The sequence below is a fragment of the Carica papaya genome, chromosome 9, assembly GCF_054855325.1.
Source record: "Carica papaya isolate Zhongbai chromosome 9, ASM5485532v1, whole genome shotgun sequence".
NCBI classification, from domain to species: Eukaryota; Viridiplantae; Streptophyta; class Magnoliopsida; order Brassicales; family Caricaceae; genus Carica; species Carica papaya.
Window position 1 is genome coordinate 7,556,694 of NC_142317.1, and position 15,811 is coordinate 7,572,504.

Genomic DNA, 15,811 nt, shown 5'->3' on the forward strand with positions numbered 1-15,811 from the left:
TTAGCCCTTTCCCCACAATTTTTAATTAAAGAAAAGAATGGTCACGCCCGAAAAAGGTGTTATATATACATATATATATATATGTATGTATGTATGTATGTATACACATATAAAGAATATTTGGTAAAGAAAATGCTTATTACAAAAAGTAATAAAAAATGAAGAAGTGTAAAATTTTAACAATTTCTACTAGTGTTTTGGTGAAAGGCATAAAAGTAGAATTGCTTTTTGCATTATTTGTAAGCTACATGTTCACTGTTGAAAACATGCTTATGTAATGTCTGTATATATGTATATTAATATTAATATTACGTATCACATTAATTTGTATGTATTGCAAATAGACAGAGACCAAGCTTTAAATAAGCCCTAATCATAAGGGCATGTGCCCTTTCATATGAGTAATAATGCTGCATGCCAGTGAGCAGCTTCTCTCCTACTAAGGATTCTGGGAATGCTCAAAAGGGTACTCACAGAATTTCAAGACCCTCTTTACCATTTTGGCATATCTCTTATCCAAACCCATGTGGATATTAGAACCCAAGATGTGTGTGTGTGTGTGTGTGTGTGTATATATATATATATATATACACACACGTTGATTGTATATATTATTATGCCACACACCAAAAAAGGAAAAAAAAAAGCAGTCCAAAATTCAGCTTAGTGGAGGTCACCACAATTCTATTTTTTTTTTTTTTCTAGAAATAGAATCAATTCAAACGATCTCTTCAAGTCATTTAGTTAAATTTGGACTCAAATTTCAGTAGTAATAAAATTGCAAGGAAGATGATATGGAATTTTATTCAGTGATTTTAAGGGCTCAAGTTTCAAAATATTTCTTCCAACATATTGAATCAGGTTTGGAATTTTTCAGGGTTTTTATGGATTTCAATGAACAAATTTGCCGCAGCCTTTCCAGGGAATTAATTCTTTTTTTTTATGTAGAAAGCAAATTGCCAAACTAATCCTTCTTTTTTGAAGATGAAGTCATTACAAACATAAGTTTATGATATAATACCATTTTTCAGTATATATATATATATATATATTTGTATAATGATATTCAGATACTAATCAATAAACCCATGTTCCAAAAACTTATAAATTTAAATATACAGAAGTTTACAAAAAAAAAAAAAAAACAGAACCATAATTTAAATTAGAATCAGACCATATCATTGTAGTTTGTCTTTAATTTTCTTTTTTTCCAAACAAGAAAAAGAATAAATAGAACTTACATCAGTAGAAAACACTAGCGGAAGACTTTAGCCTTATCTGTGAACCACTAATTTTTATGTGGAGTTGCAGAGGAAAATTTGATTAAATATACTGAATGATATGAAGTCAAAAGCATCTCTTTGCTCATGACAGAGAAAGCATTGAGAATGAAATGTTTGGTCCCGAATGGATCCTTTGAATTCCAAACCAAAATGACCTTATAAAGAAGAAAAGCAAAAGGAATCCAGCTTCCAGAAGAACAAATTCCACAATGCCAACACTATTTCTGCAGATAAAAAGCCACTTATCCCACTTCAATGGATATCCATCTTTTTGACTCCCTCAAAATCCTCCACAAGAATTATCACCTACATTTCTACTTCCATATTTATAACAACAATGCCAGCCAATCTTACGGCAACACCTGTTCAGGGATGAATTCATCACTGTACAGATTTTAATATTTTTGAAATTTATCACAAACAGATCTTGAAATGGTGTGTTTTCTGAATCTAATCAAACTGTAAAAAAAGCATAAATCAAGATCATATACACCGTTTAAGTACTGTACATAAAGGAGGTCGGAATCCACTCTCTGCAAGCAGGCAAAGGATTTCCACTAACGCTAGTACATGTTCTATCGAGGGGGTTCCTTTACTTAATTGTTTCACTCTTCCTAATCAAGCAAACATGTGAGGTAAATATAAATGAATAGAAAGATCAATATAACAAAATTCCCCATTCAGAAAGAAAAGTTGCACGATATAATCCATACCCCTGCTGAAGCCTTCTCGCAACTACTTCTTGTTCCTACGAAAAAAACCCTACAACAGATTCATCAATATAGCATCCTCTGTGCAGGTGAAAATGAAGTTGGGTAACTGGAATAACTAACAAAAACAAATTAGCACCTAACAAATGGTAACTAATTCCTTCTAAATGGCTATTTTACACCGAACGCGGGGAGCCCTTGTTTACGCATATATACAAAAGAAAATTGTTCACAGAAAACTGAGCTCCCAATTCCTTATGCAGGGAAAGGTACTGCTTATTCACCTTAACAGCAAACATCAAGCACCCAGGGCTTTCAAATGTAGGCCTCGGTGCTGAAGCGGTCTTTATTAAAACTAGCTCAAGCTCTAACCATCTCAGTCAAGTGATTTCATGGCTTGTCACCAAATACCCCTTCAATCAGACTGCAAGCAGATGAAAAGTCCACTTTATCAATATGGTCACTTATAAACCCAGTATCTGAAGCTTTAATATCAGAAGGCTCCAAACCCATGACCATTACCAGTGCCACTTAAATGACCAGTTTCAGCCTTCATCTGGGTTCCTTCTGGCAAAGCCCCTCCACCAGACGACGTGCACGAGCCATTTTGGAGTTGATTGTCACCCTTCTCAGTCAAAGAAACTTTGTCCTGCAGTTGAGGTAGCAACTTCTCTGGATATGTTTCTAAGATTGTGCTAGCGCTTTTACCAGCATCATAATCTACTTTGTCAACCTTATGACATGCTTCATCTGCAACCTCCAGATAGACATCGAAATCATTTTCATTATCCTGAAGATGACAAAAATCACCCTGAAATCCAGTTGATTCAATAACAGAATCATAATCTTCATCTGATGTTCCATGTTCTGTATCACTATCATCATCATTCTCCTGCCACTCATCATCATCACTATCAATGTTCTCATGGTCATACCTGTTCTGTTCAGATCGTCGTCGAAGCATGAAGACATTAAAGTAATAATTGACAATGTCCTTCATGGTACGAGAAGGGAAGCAACCTGAATGATTGCCCCATAAGTTCTGACCTGTTGACGCAGGGTTACAGGACGCAATCATGTGGAATAATTGTTGCTCTTCATCACTCCATTTTTCTGCAACAAATTCACCCATTTCACAAAATCCAAGTTCCACAAACCTTTCCTGCCCAAGAGACTTTTTAAGCTTTTCCCTTGCTTCCATGATGTGTTGTCTGACACATCTGATAGAACCCTCATCCTCACAGCTACAATCAAGTCTGCCTTTTCCAACTTCATAAGTATCAGATTCAGAAAGCACGAAATCAGGCATTGGAATGATACAGGTTCCCATCAGCATATTCACATCTTCTTCCGTGCAAGCAACTTCAGCATCCCAAACTGCTTCAGATGTAGCTATATGGTCAGTACTCTCAGCAGTCCATGAGCCCCATGCTGGCACATCAGCTTGATGATTTTCTCCAACAGGTACTGGTTTTCTTGGAGGGGAATCTAAAAGTAAGCTATAGATATCCTGACAAGGAGCTAAGGTCTTTTCTGGATGTTCACGATTAAAATATTCAGAGAAAAAAGGTGCATGAAAGTGTGGCTCAAGTCCAGAATCTTCTTTGTAGTTGTTGGCAATGTACCATGATGAGAAGGAAATGGAAGCAGGATTGCTGGTTTCAACGTCCTTCGTGCTTTCTGGATGTTGAATGATAATGCTGCTTGTAAGCTTTTCATCAACATGAACATCACTTCTAATGGATTCATCGTCTCCTTCAAAATTATAGATTACGTCTAAGTCACAATTATTACAATCACCTCACAAAGAGAACTATAGAATGAATAACTGAATATTCAAATGTTCTATCCATACAGATGAGACTGGTGCTTGGAAACAAAACTTAAAAAATAAACAAAAATCAACGACTAATACAAAGGTTGAAAGAATAAAAATCAGCCAGGGGAGCAGAGACATTTGCAAATTTAAGGAGATTAGGACAGTAGACAAGGAACAATTTGATTAGCAGGACAAAGATAAGCAATGGATAGAACAAATTCAATCCTTGCTCAGTAACTCAGCCTAAAAAGGCTTGCATAATTCAAAGAAAAGAAATAGCTAAAGATATAACTGGTGGAACAAACATGCCCAAAACCCAACTTCTTATGTATTAATAACTTTACATACACAAAGAAAGCCCTCTCACCTGAAGAGTGATGTTTCTTGGAAATACAATGAGGAAAAACAATTTCCGAAAATGAAACTAGCTCGTCTGCGTTATCCAATTGTCTGGGATGCTTGGAAGGAACCTCAAAATCTTTCTCATTGTTAAAGTGCCGCTTTTGTACCATTTTTTCCTGGAGGTCACAAGATTAAACATGAATTGATTGTTCATTAAGCAACACCAAAGGAAGACAACATAAGGGAGCAAAATTTACAAAGAAATGAACTGTCGCACCTACTTATATAAAGAATCGGCAACGTAACCTACCAAGACTGGCACTACCAATTTAAATTTCAGAATGTAACTCAAATTTTGGGAAATGTGAAAAGATGGGGTTCACTCAATTCTCTAAGGAAACAAACTTACAATTTAGCTTCTTTCCTAGACCACATTCATGTCCTAAATCCCAACTTTGAAATCAAATAATATCATTAGCATAAATGGATAAATCATTTACTATTTGTAGCATTTCCTAACTTTAGCAGTTATAACAGTTTCAACGCAAAAATGATTAATCAACATCCTATATAGAAGTTGAACTTTATAGCAAAAAATTCTATAGAAACCACCAAGGTGACTGACACAGACTATAAATAACTTTCGGGAACTGCTAAATCCTACTAATAAAAACTACCATAATGTGCCGACTAAGAATGTTTCGAATATCATAACATAAAAAATGCCAAAATAAGAACTTTCTAGAAGGTTGTTTCTCATCTGAAACGAGTTAGAGACAAGTGTTTTCTTTGACAAACATCCAGCTCCATAAGGCTGCCTTTCATACTAAAATTTTCCGTAAAATATATATTATGTTTACGAAAAATAAATAAATAAATAATTTTAGGAACTAACAGGCCACCTAAATTCCTTTTACTAGCTAATTTTCATTAAAAGAAATACCATACATTTTGTACGTCAAGCACCCTTCCAGATAAAACTAAAAAGAATTTTGTTTTTGTATGAAACTATGATTTATATCTATTTATTACTCTTTTATTATATCCAAAATTCATGTAGGGCCAGTCACCGGGGCACTCCATTCCTATTATAAGCACATAGGAAATTTCCCATTTGGAGGACAATTTGGTAAAAAGTGACATGAGGCCTACATTTTTCTGTAATCGTTGACTACAGTCTATCCTGATTCCCCGATATTCAAATACCATTTTTTTTTTCCCTATATTAATTGAAAAAAGAAATGGACACCCATATCAATATCACTGCCAAAAATAACTTTTGCCAGTTGCCATGAGAAAGAAAAAACTGAAACTGATGTTTAATTTGTAAATTAAATATCCACACGTATATACATATAATGACGACAATAATTGCAGAAATACAAATGAATAAGCAAAAAAAACAGCTTTATACCTCACTAATAGTCTCCCGTCAAATGTTTCTTCCGATCACTAAAATGGAACTATAGAACTCAAATCAACAGCAAGGTCAGATGGAAACCCTAATTACTCGCACCGGATAAAATGAAAAGCCCCAATTTTCTTGAAAATAATAGAAAATTTACACCTCTCTTCGAACTAATGGAACAATTATCGAACTCAAAACTGATCAGATCTACAAATTAAAAAAAACCCTAGATAATCAAAAAAGAGCAGAACGCAAGAGACCCGCAAAGAATCGAGAGAGCTTCACAAAATTGGAACAAATTCCAGGTGAAAGACGAAGTCCAGATCCCAAAATCCCGTAATCTGCGAAATGGTACACTAGATCTAGGATCAAAAATACAGACAGGAAAACCTTCCAAACCCTAATGAATTAGATCGAAATCCCAACCCATAAATGATTTAAAGATCCGGAGAGAAAAAAAAAAATCCAGATCGAATCGAGGGTGAAAAATATCGAAATCGAAAAGGGGAAAAATCTAAGATTACCTTAATTTTCGTAAACGAACTGTCCGGGAAAAGCAAGAAAGTAAAAAGGACACGTAGTTAGAGGATAATTACAGCGACTGCCCCTCCGATCGCGGGAACTCGACAGACGTGCATGCGAACTGCTATATAAGGTGGTACGCCCAGGAGTGGTCAATTTGATAACCGTAGGCCAACGAGAGGACGACACGTGTTTGGCGGTTAGGGTTAAACAGACTGACAATGCCTGATTGGCTGACATAATTGGAAATTAATGGCAGATATTTTTGTCTCGTTCACTGTATCACACACGCACGTGCTTTAAAATATTAATTAATTAATTAAGGAGAGTAAAGCTCGTGGTAAATTGCAGACAAGAGTTATAAAAATATATTTATTTTTTATTATCAATTGCAATAGTTTAAAATTTGAACAATAAATATTTAAAAAATAAATAAATTGTAATAATTTGAAATAAATAGACACGGTACCTTGGTTAAAAATAATGATATAGAAAAATTAAATTATTTAAGTCAAAACTTATTTGCTAATAAGTAGTTGTGTAGGGTTATCGGTATACGTGAGAGAAATAATATAAAGTTTGGATTACGTTAATTACATTTCTACACATATTTTCTCTCACAATTTTTATTAGAATAAAACTAGATAACAAAAGTTAAAATAAAAATATCAAAAGGAAATTCTAAACTGTAGTTGTATAATTTTTTGTACGTCAGTCAATTTTTATTATTTAGTTAATGGCTTGATACAAAAATTCTAAACCATACTTGCACCTAATACTACTATTGTTACAAAAAAAAAAAAAAAAAAGCTTTAATATTTACGTTTTATTATTACATTTAATCAATTTATCTTATTATCTTCACAAAAAAGAAATTATAATAGAGTTTTATATGGAGAGTAGGGGTGATTAAACATATAAAATTTTAATATAGTTCCGCGTACCAAAATTAGTCTCAAGTCTCATGACCGAGGAAAGAAATAAATAAATAAATATGAAATAGAAATTAAACCTTGTCATAGAATGCAGCATCATAAGAGGAAGGTCCCGTTCTTTTTTCATGTGCTCAGAAACTGGAAATTGTCTGACACAGAAACTACTATTTACCCCAAAAACAAAAAAAAAAAACAAAAGCTACTATTTACAACTGGATTTGAACTCACCTAATCAAGCTGCAGCAAAAAATATATATATATATATATATATTTCCTGTATTCCAACAACAAGCTGCAGAGAGGAAAAATCCAAATTTACACCCATCAAAATTGCAACAGCTTCCTCGTATCAAAATAGCATCAACAGCCACCAACCTGTTCGACATAGCCACACTTTGAAGTATTATCCTTAATTAGATACAAGGCAAAAAAATTATTTTAATTAAATATAAACACACAGAAGAAGGGAGAAAAAAATCATTATTTCATCAAAGAGATTTTTTCCAGCCACCAACACTCTCTGCTAGTCTATGTAATTATTTGCTGGGATCCTAGCAGTTTATCGGTAATGAGCCATCGTTTTGCATACTCAATCTGACATCACAATCACTAGATGCCACAAGTCAGCTTCGTTATACAATGGGTAAATTTTTATATAAACAAAAAAATTGCATGTCAATAGCATGTAAAACTCAAAGTAATAAATTTCTTAGGAATGTGCATCTCTTTGCTAGCCAAATAGACAATTCTTTTTCCTCACCCCGATATAATGGCATGAATGAATAATGTAGAAATTTTGGAGGGATACTATGAACAGAAGATATTGATTGAAATTCCATCAAATCAAGTGCCATGAGATGCAATCTAGTAGTGCTGGAACCTAAAATCTTCCATTTTCTGGACAGTTTCCAAAGGATATATTTTGAAAATTATTGATCGCTATAGGATTGGAATGTAGATCCAATTTAAAACCTTCCCAAGAGTCAATTGGCCGCCAAACAAAACCATCATTAATATAATATAAGTAAACCAGAAATTCTTTAAAGCTAAAGGCAGCTGGAGCAAGTCACTTCATCAAAACTGAACTCAGCGAGAGACTAGGTCACTATTATAACTTCATTTTCTACAACCAAACTTTACCCTTTATGAGAACTCTTAGCGCAATGTTATCGTAGATCAACACCCTCATCAAGACCTTTGGAGCCGATCATCACATTAGAGTCAATTTGTTTGTCAAACTTCTTCTTCCGCCTTGCTTCAAAATCTTGGAATCCTTCCATCTAAAATTTTGTTGAACAAGAAGTTATAGTGAAGTAGGCATTACTTTGTTTTTCCTTTTGGAGAAAATATGAACATGACTAACCATGCATTTGGGAGATGTCACTCACCTGTTGAAATTGATCCATTGTTATGGGATTGTTGTGCAGGGAAATATTCTGCAGAGCTTTGCAGTCTTTCAACAGGTTAGGAGGTATCTGTCAAATCAGGAGGCAATTTACTGTCAAGACCTTTTTATCCAGCTAAAATAACCTTAAACAGTATAGTAAAAACAACATACAATTAAAAATCTAAACTTCGGATACATGTCTGGAGGTTGAAGGCTGGCAAGCTTGGGTTGCCGACAACAAAGAATAAGGTGTCGGCAATTGTGAAGGCTCTATTTCTAATTGACCGGTAATGCAGATTGATCATTCACAAATGCCACATATGTGCTCTTTCTTTCAGAGGAAAATACATATAAATATATATATACATATGTATCGTACAAGAGCACCAAAGGGGCGCAACCCAAATACAAAAACAAAAGAAAGAGACAAGAAACTACAAGGGACTCGATCAAAAAATCAATAAGTTCCCGACGTCTTCCCTGTGCAGGATAGGCTGACCTTTAAGTAAAATATTTAAAGCCTGAAACCAGCATCTCCAATTTAGCAAAATTAGATGCCCCCAAAGAGTCTCCTACTCCTTTCTTATCCCATGGTCCAAAAAATGCCATGAGGAATTAGGCTCCCAGTTTCTTCTTGCTTATCTGGCAGTGTACGTAACTCCAAGATAATAGCTCATTCCAAACAGAGTTAATCATCACCCAGCTGATGCCCAAAAGACTGAAAGCTGAATCCCAGGGCCTTCTACATTCAGAATGGGATAAAAGGAGAGAGTTATGGAACTTACCGTCACCGAGTCAAAGTCAGTACCAGTTCATAATAACGCAGTGCTTCTTCCCCAAATTACTTAAGGTGAGGTGCAATTCCAAGTGGCTTCCTAGACAAAGAAGGCAACTCTAAGGGGGGCTTTCCTTCTTCAAATAGGCCACAGGGGAAGTTGTCAAGACATGATCCCGATTCAAGAGGCAAGGTAGCATGATTTAGTCTGACAGAGAACTTCCCACACTTGGAAAGGCTCCAAAGCAGGGTGTCCTCAACACTTTGATCCACCAAACAAGCCTCCAGGCTATTGAAGAATTCAACACATTCCTCGAGCTCCAAACCGTTGAAATTGTGATGGAGACAAATGTGCCAGGAAGAAATCCTGCCATGCTGAGAAAAAGTCCTCCAACAAAGACAATTAATTGATAGATATTGGCAAGGTGAACCTTTAAGGGATCATTTTTCCAGTATACATCCTCCCAGAATGTGAAACTTTGTCCATTATGCAATGAAAAGCAGTCTTTCCTGATACCTCTCCACAGGCAAGAGCCTATAACAACCAAAAGGCATTCTTGAGATCCAACCTCTATCCATAAGGTCATCTCTTAATGATCCTTCTGCCACAGCCACCAATGTGCTATTCAGAAACTAATTTTAAATAATTAAAATATAATAATTAAGGGGGAACCAAAATCGTGCATGAACATTCTTCTATAGTGATGGGTCTTACGTTATGTTTGGTACATCGAGTAGGGTAGGGGAAAGGAGTGGTTAAGGATTTCTATTGAGAGTAAATCATGGGTAGGTTTAAGTACCACCCACGCTAGAATGGGTAGTGTTGTTCACCCCATGATAGTGTTGTTCACCCCACACTAGACTACAGCAATCCTATATAATTTTTTTTCCAAATCTATTCATTGACAAGAAAACCACAATTGTCATCCTTGCTGCCACTGCCCCTCTCCAACCAATGTCACTACTGACCAATACCACCACCACCCTATCATCATTGCCATCACAGTCACCCTCATTACTTCTGTTGCAACCCTTGCTACTACTACCATTACCCCCCTTCATCAATGTCATTCATACTACTGCCCGCACATGTGGCCACCACAGCTATCACCTCCTTTATCACTATCACTGCTAACCATTCACGCTGCCACCTGCTCCTAAATTGTAGTCAATAACTGCTGCCACTATGCCTATAGCCGTTGTTTTCACTGTCGCCACCATTGTCATTGTTACTACTATCATTGTCATCGTCACTATCAATGCTACCACCAACTCATTTCTACCATTGCTGCTATCACCCCTACCATCGCCACCTTATGTTGCCACTACCGTAAGCCACCAACTCTGCAACTGTTGCTATCGCCATTGATACCACTAGCAACGCCACCATTGTCACCATTTAGTAAAATGAATTTAAAAAAAAAAAGAGTAGTTTTTTTGTGATATACTACTCATTTTATTATTCAATCATCTCAAACATATGGTAAAATAAGAATCTAACCCATGATAGGTTACACTACCCTAACCAACTACCTAACTCTACCCACTTCACCACCTTACCCGGATATCAAAAATAGTTGTTATAGTTAGAAATGTCATTGCCATAGTTATCATTGTATCCTCCTCAGATGCCTGGGTTTTCATTGCTTCCCTTTGGATTAGGCTCATGACTTTTTTCGGAGGTTTTCCTTACCTATTTTGCAAAGGATCAGTTTTGGTAATAAGAATTTTCTTTTTTCTGGCTCTTTTTTTTTTTTTTTTGCTTTCTTAACAGGATATTTATCCTCCGTTCATCTTTCTAGAAATTTTCTTCTTCTTTCCAATAGAATTTTTTCTTTCATAAAAATTGACAATGAAGAATCCGATACTAAAAGTTGGGTATCAATATAATGGCCAACTGGTGGATTTGCTGGGGTAACCAGAGCCAGACTAGATCCTGATTTTAGAATCCAAGTGTATATATTTGAAGAAAGCACCAAAAAGGAGAAAATTTCCATATAAGTCATGCATTTTCTCCATCAAATGTTAACATGTCAGTCTCTTAACCACCTTACAACTGCACCAACAAGTTCATTTTGGTATTATAATTATTTTCTCCAATCTTAGTGGTGTTTTAGACTCAGGAAGACATACACTATAACAGACATGAAAACTACCATAATAGGTGGAATTCAGTGCTACATGAAAAGATGACAAGGAACACTTCCAAGTGAACACCACCTTATCCACAAAACTTCTGGGCCACCACTTGCATTCAAAATCCATAACAAGCTAACCTTATTCCTTAATGTAGAAACCAAAAAAGCCCCAGATCTCAAGTCAGAACCTGAAGCCTCAATGCTTATGTTGAAGATATATTAACCTCTAGACTTCGAGAAAAGCTCTTATCTTTGACAAAATCATACTTCCCAATTAATATTCATTACGACAAAGAAAAATGGAACATAGACAAAACAAAGAAAATGATCAGACAAAATGTGTAAAAGGGATGGCCTAACTATAACAATGAAACAGTGCACTGAGGGAAAAAAGGATGTTAGAGTTAAAGGAGGGAGGGTGGGAGGGAGGGAGAGACAGGAAGAGATGTGCAACAATGAGCGCATGTAATGGAGAAGTCAAAAATCATACTATACTCTTAACAACAACAAGGTCAGTGATAATAAAACAGAAAAGCTGTTTGGAGCCCATGATATTGTAATGCAATTCGATTAACAAAAAAGAACCAACTGAATCTATCATCAGTATGTAATCAAAGCAGTTAGATGTTAATGTGTGACCTTTAGTACTACCTGGCTTATGTGATTATTGTCTAGGCAAAGAGACTTTAAGTGGATGAGATTGCAAACTGATGCAGGAAGGTCTTCAACAATATTATCTGCAAACTTACATGGTATCCTTAATTAGCTAACAGTAAAAATAACCCATTTGTCACCATCTCACAGTAGAAAAAAGAAAATAACTTTTAGCAACACAGAATAACAACAAAATAAATTTCATAGGGCCAAGAGGTATAAGCCTTCAATTAGAAGGTCCCATATCTCGTGAGACGCAGAGAGTGGTGCAATATATGGTTGAAGATCTTAACAAAGTCTACTGCTCGTATAATCAAAATCATGAATCCAAAAATAGCTGAATGCTAAAACAAAACTAAATTTACAAACATAGAGCATTGATCAATTGCCAGCAGGAAGCCGCTAAGAATCAACCCACTACCAAGACCCGATATAAACGGAACAGAAAGCTAAATGTTTTTGAAGCATTATCAGGCTAATTAAAATTATAGAAAGAATGCAAAGAAGAAACTTATCCCACTATTTGATAGCAGCAATCTTAATTCTCAACCACAGATTTACATCCTAACAGAGAATATGCAGAAACAAATTAGAGAAGTACTTCCTACCAACTAGAAAATGGCCCATGGCTCTAAAAATACTGAGAAAAACAGTTGGAAATCATAAGAAACTATCTATATTGACTAGCATACAAAGATAAACTTTCAGTAACAACATTTTTTGAAATAAACTGAAAGTTTATCATTACGTTTTGCCCTGGAAAATGTAACAACATTACATTTAAGATTCTTCTCAAAAAGGAATGTGACATTTGTAAAATCACTTTTCTCAAACACTCAAATCAAGAAGTTTTGCCCTGGAAAATTTTTAAAAAGACTACACCTAAGATATCTTCCCAATCTATGGAACCAGCTACTGGCTCTTAATTGTAGCGAAGGTTATGAAGGAGCTGATATCAATAGTAAAATACTTTGACATCTGTTAAAACATACCATTAGCTTGTAATTCTTCTAAAGAGAAGCAACTCCCAATAGATTCTGGAAGAGACTTTAACTTGTTCTTTGACACATTTAAAAGCAATAACTGCATAATCAAACAAACAAGTTATTCTCTGGAAAGTAATAAGATACACTACAGGTATCATATTTCTCATAAAAGTTCATAAAAAAAATTGCAGCATTCGAGAGAAAATTTTCAGTCAATTCCCAGGTGCTGCTCCTCCTTTTGGGTGAACAAAATGTGAGGCAAGAACTACCAACATGGCTACTTCCTCTGGGCACTGTTAAGTTTGATTCATTAACTACTGCAACAGGGGTGAGCCAATTGCCATAGTTCCAGCAAAATGTAAGGGTCCGACAACTCTCCAGGTAGGATCCCAACTAAGAGGTTTAACTAAAAAGGTATGCATTCAATGCAACCACAAGAATGAATCCGTACATGATGTTCCTATGTCTGGAGGCCAAATGCTAGAATTCAGGAGAATGACTACATAATCAAGTAGATGGTGCAACAGCAAGTTTGAAATGCAAAAATATATTTAAAAATGCCCTAAGGTTTTGATTCTTGAAGGCTTCATATGATGATATCAAGGTGAAGTAGATTTCAACTCAACTGTCCTTCACCAAATGGATTCAACTTTCAACTCTACCAAGAACAGAGGTGCTGATACCTTCTAGAGAAGTTTCACCTCTTGAAAAGATGATATCCAAGGGTAATATCTTTTGCACAATATCTCGATAAATCACAATTTGCATAGATCTTTCCTTAGCAACATCCCATGTTCATTATCCATACACTTAACTTCATGAAACATTCCAACAATAAACCATAAGGCATGATGCCAGTGGCATTTGTTCATTATCCAGTAGATGAATTTACTTACATTACGCAAGCTGCCGATAGTTTCAGGCAAGCTTGTCAATATGTTCTCTGATATAGATAGCCGTTCAAGCCTCACCAGCTGGCCCACTAAATGAATGATATCAAAATCAGTTAGAAAGACTGAAATAATCTGGTGCGAGAATTGATCAAATCCACAAATCTAGCCAGATGAAATTTTTGCAAATCACAAGTCAACTAAACAACATTATACATAAGACCTTTTCCTTGTGTAGGCAAAGAAGTCTTACATTCATCAGGCAAAGAAGAAATTCGGTTCCCATCAAGTGTCATAACTTTGAGAGACTGAAGTTTCCCCAGATTTATTGGCAATCGCTGGATAAGATTTTCAGCTAAGACCTGAAAGAGAAGGAAATAATTTAAGAGGTATGAGTTTCTCCAATCTGGAGAAAGTTTCCTCTGAATATAGCAGGTGATGGAGACAACAATATGCAGTCCCAATGATAACTAGTACCTAAAACCTCAGGAAAATAGGTCAGAGAATAAATTTTCCACGATAGTCATGGCCACATAGCTCCAAGAAAGGTCTCAGCAACCGACCCTCAGACGAAAAAGTTTATACTAAAAAAATAATTTCAAAAAATGATAATTCCAACATCCCCTTACCCTTCTGCACCCAAGTTACTTCCAATCAAAGAGGCCACAGCCAGGCAGAGAAATAGTGCAATTTACTTGAAATCAAACAAACAAATCAACAGTAAACTCAAAAAGGACAAGACAAGAGTGATTGCTTAGTCACAACATTTTATTTATATCAAGCAATTCCAAAAAAAAGGCCACATAACTCAATATACAGAAGTAAAGTCTTGGTGCTTACCAGACGCTGCATGTTGATTAATTTGCTGATCTCCATAGGAATTTCAACTGAAGAGAAACAAAACTAAAGACATGAGATTCACACGCAACTATACAATTAGAGCGTTATCATACTCATTAAAAAATAAGAATAATTTACAAAAGAAAAACAGAACGGGAAAATCACCTAATTTATTGCGTGTTAAATCAAGGGTACGCACAGATCTCTCCAGCTCAAAAACTTCATCAGGAAATGTCTGGTCGGCAAAAATCAAAAACAAAACCAAGTTCGTTCATGTATACACAGCACACACACAAATATATAGACATATAGAGGAATATGAGCATTAAGAACGAGAAAAAATTACCTTCAATTTGGCGTCACGTAAAGCGACAATGCCAGTTGATCGCCAGCGAGCAGCCCTATTGGCCTTCGAGTCCGAGTTTTGGCTCTGGCAACACCCCATTTTCGCTAATATTCTCTTCTTTTTCTTCCTCCCACTAAGCGATTACACATAGAAGGGCATACTACTCGGACTGAGTTGAATCAAGGAGTAATGAGATATGGCGATCAGGATTCGAGGTGTTTGACAAAACGGGGCGCCTTCATTGGAGAATAGGGAGGGTCAACCTCACAGGCTTGGAAGAATCGTCCTCTCTCTCTCTCTCTCTCTCTCTCTCTCTGTATCTTTCTTATTTGAGATTGACTCTAAGCCAGAAAGCGCGTTGTACTTTGCTGGGTGTGAGTCGCGACACGCTAGTTGTTTCTGTTTTGTTCTGTCGTGTGGCGTGTTTGGCCAGTGTCGGATTGTTTAATACTGTAATTTTTTATTTTTCTTTTTATACTATTTTCAAATAAATAATTTTATTTTTATAAATAGAATAAATAATAAAACTGAAAATTCAGTTATTAACCCTACAGTTTGTTAATTTTTTATTTACAAAATATAATTTGATAGTTAATATTTTTACTTATTCCTAATAGATATGTGAAATCTGAGTTTTTTTTTTTTGGTAAATGACAAAATTAATTGAATTTCAAAAAAGTAGTACAACAATATCGAGATGCAAGCTCTTTCATACATAAAAACAATGATAGATACGAGTAGGTCTAACTATTTGGTGAATCATCGCGTTATTTTAC

The 15,811-nt window shown here is 35.5% G+C and overlaps 2 protein-coding genes across 5 annotated transcripts; both read right to left on the minus strand.

Moving 5' to 3' along the window:
• Positions 1-1,929: 1,929 nt before the first annotated feature.
• LOC110811173 (uncharacterized) lies at positions 1,930-7,385 on the minus strand. Of its 4 annotated transcripts, none has more exons than XM_088212025.1 (3): positions 7,248-7,385; positions 4,180-4,330; positions 1,930-3,748 (listed from the first exon to the last, which is right to left on the minus strand). In XM_088212025.1, the coding sequence occupies exons 2-3, from the start codon at positions 4,322-4,324 to the stop codon at positions 2,487-2,489; spliced, it is 1,407 nt and encodes a 468-aa protein (XP_088068151.1). In that variant the 5' UTR covers positions 4,325-4,330; positions 7,248-7,385; the 3' UTR covers positions 1,930-2,486. The 4 variants fall into 4 exon arrangements, with proteins under 4 accessions (XP_088068151.1, XP_088068150.1, XP_088068152.1 ...); XM_088212024.1 differs by lacking the exon at positions 7,248-7,385 and adding an exon at positions 7,097-7,168; XM_088212026.1 differs by lacking the exon at positions 7,248-7,385 and adding an exon at positions 6,087-6,402.
• Positions 7,119-15,432, minus strand: LOC110811176 (Leucine-rich repeat (LRR) family protein). Its single transcript, XM_088212027.1, has 10 exons — positions 15,036-15,432; positions 14,855-14,924; positions 14,690-14,736; positions 14,103-14,211; positions 13,856-13,941; positions 12,966-13,056; positions 11,971-12,056; positions 8,408-8,494; positions 8,160-8,299; positions 7,119-7,394 (listed from the first exon to the last, which is right to left on the minus strand). Exons 1-9 carry the CDS (start codon positions 15,132-15,134, stop codon positions 8,186-8,188), a joined length of 789 nt encoding a protein of 262 aa, XP_088068153.1. The 5' UTR covers positions 15,135-15,432; the 3' UTR covers positions 7,119-7,394; positions 8,160-8,185.
• Positions 15,433-15,811: the final 379 nt, after the last annotated feature.

Excerpts from the sequence above, each read along its gene's own strand:
- LOC110811173 (XM_088212025.1), bottom strand. The coding sequence starts at position 4,324 with ATGGTACAAAAGCGGCACTTTAACAATGAGAAAGATTTTGAGGTTCCT. Across the intron at positions 3,749-4,179 it reads CAAGAAACATCACTCTTCAG|GAGACGATGAATCCATTAGA; the intron begins GTGAGAGGGCTT and ends ATAATTTTGAAG.
- LOC110811176 (XM_088212027.1), bottom strand. The coding sequence starts at position 15,134 with ATGGGGTGTTGCCAGAGCCAAAACTCGGACTCGAAGGCCAATAGGGCT. Across the intron at positions 13,057-13,855 it reads CTATCGGCAGCTTGCGTAAT|TTATTGCTTTTAAATGTGTC; the intron begins GTAAGTAAATTC and ends TTGATTATGCAG. Across the intron at positions 8,495-11,970 it reads ACAATAATCACATAAGCCAG|ATACCTCCTAACCTGTTGAA; the intron begins GTAGTACTAAAG and ends CTGATTTGACAG.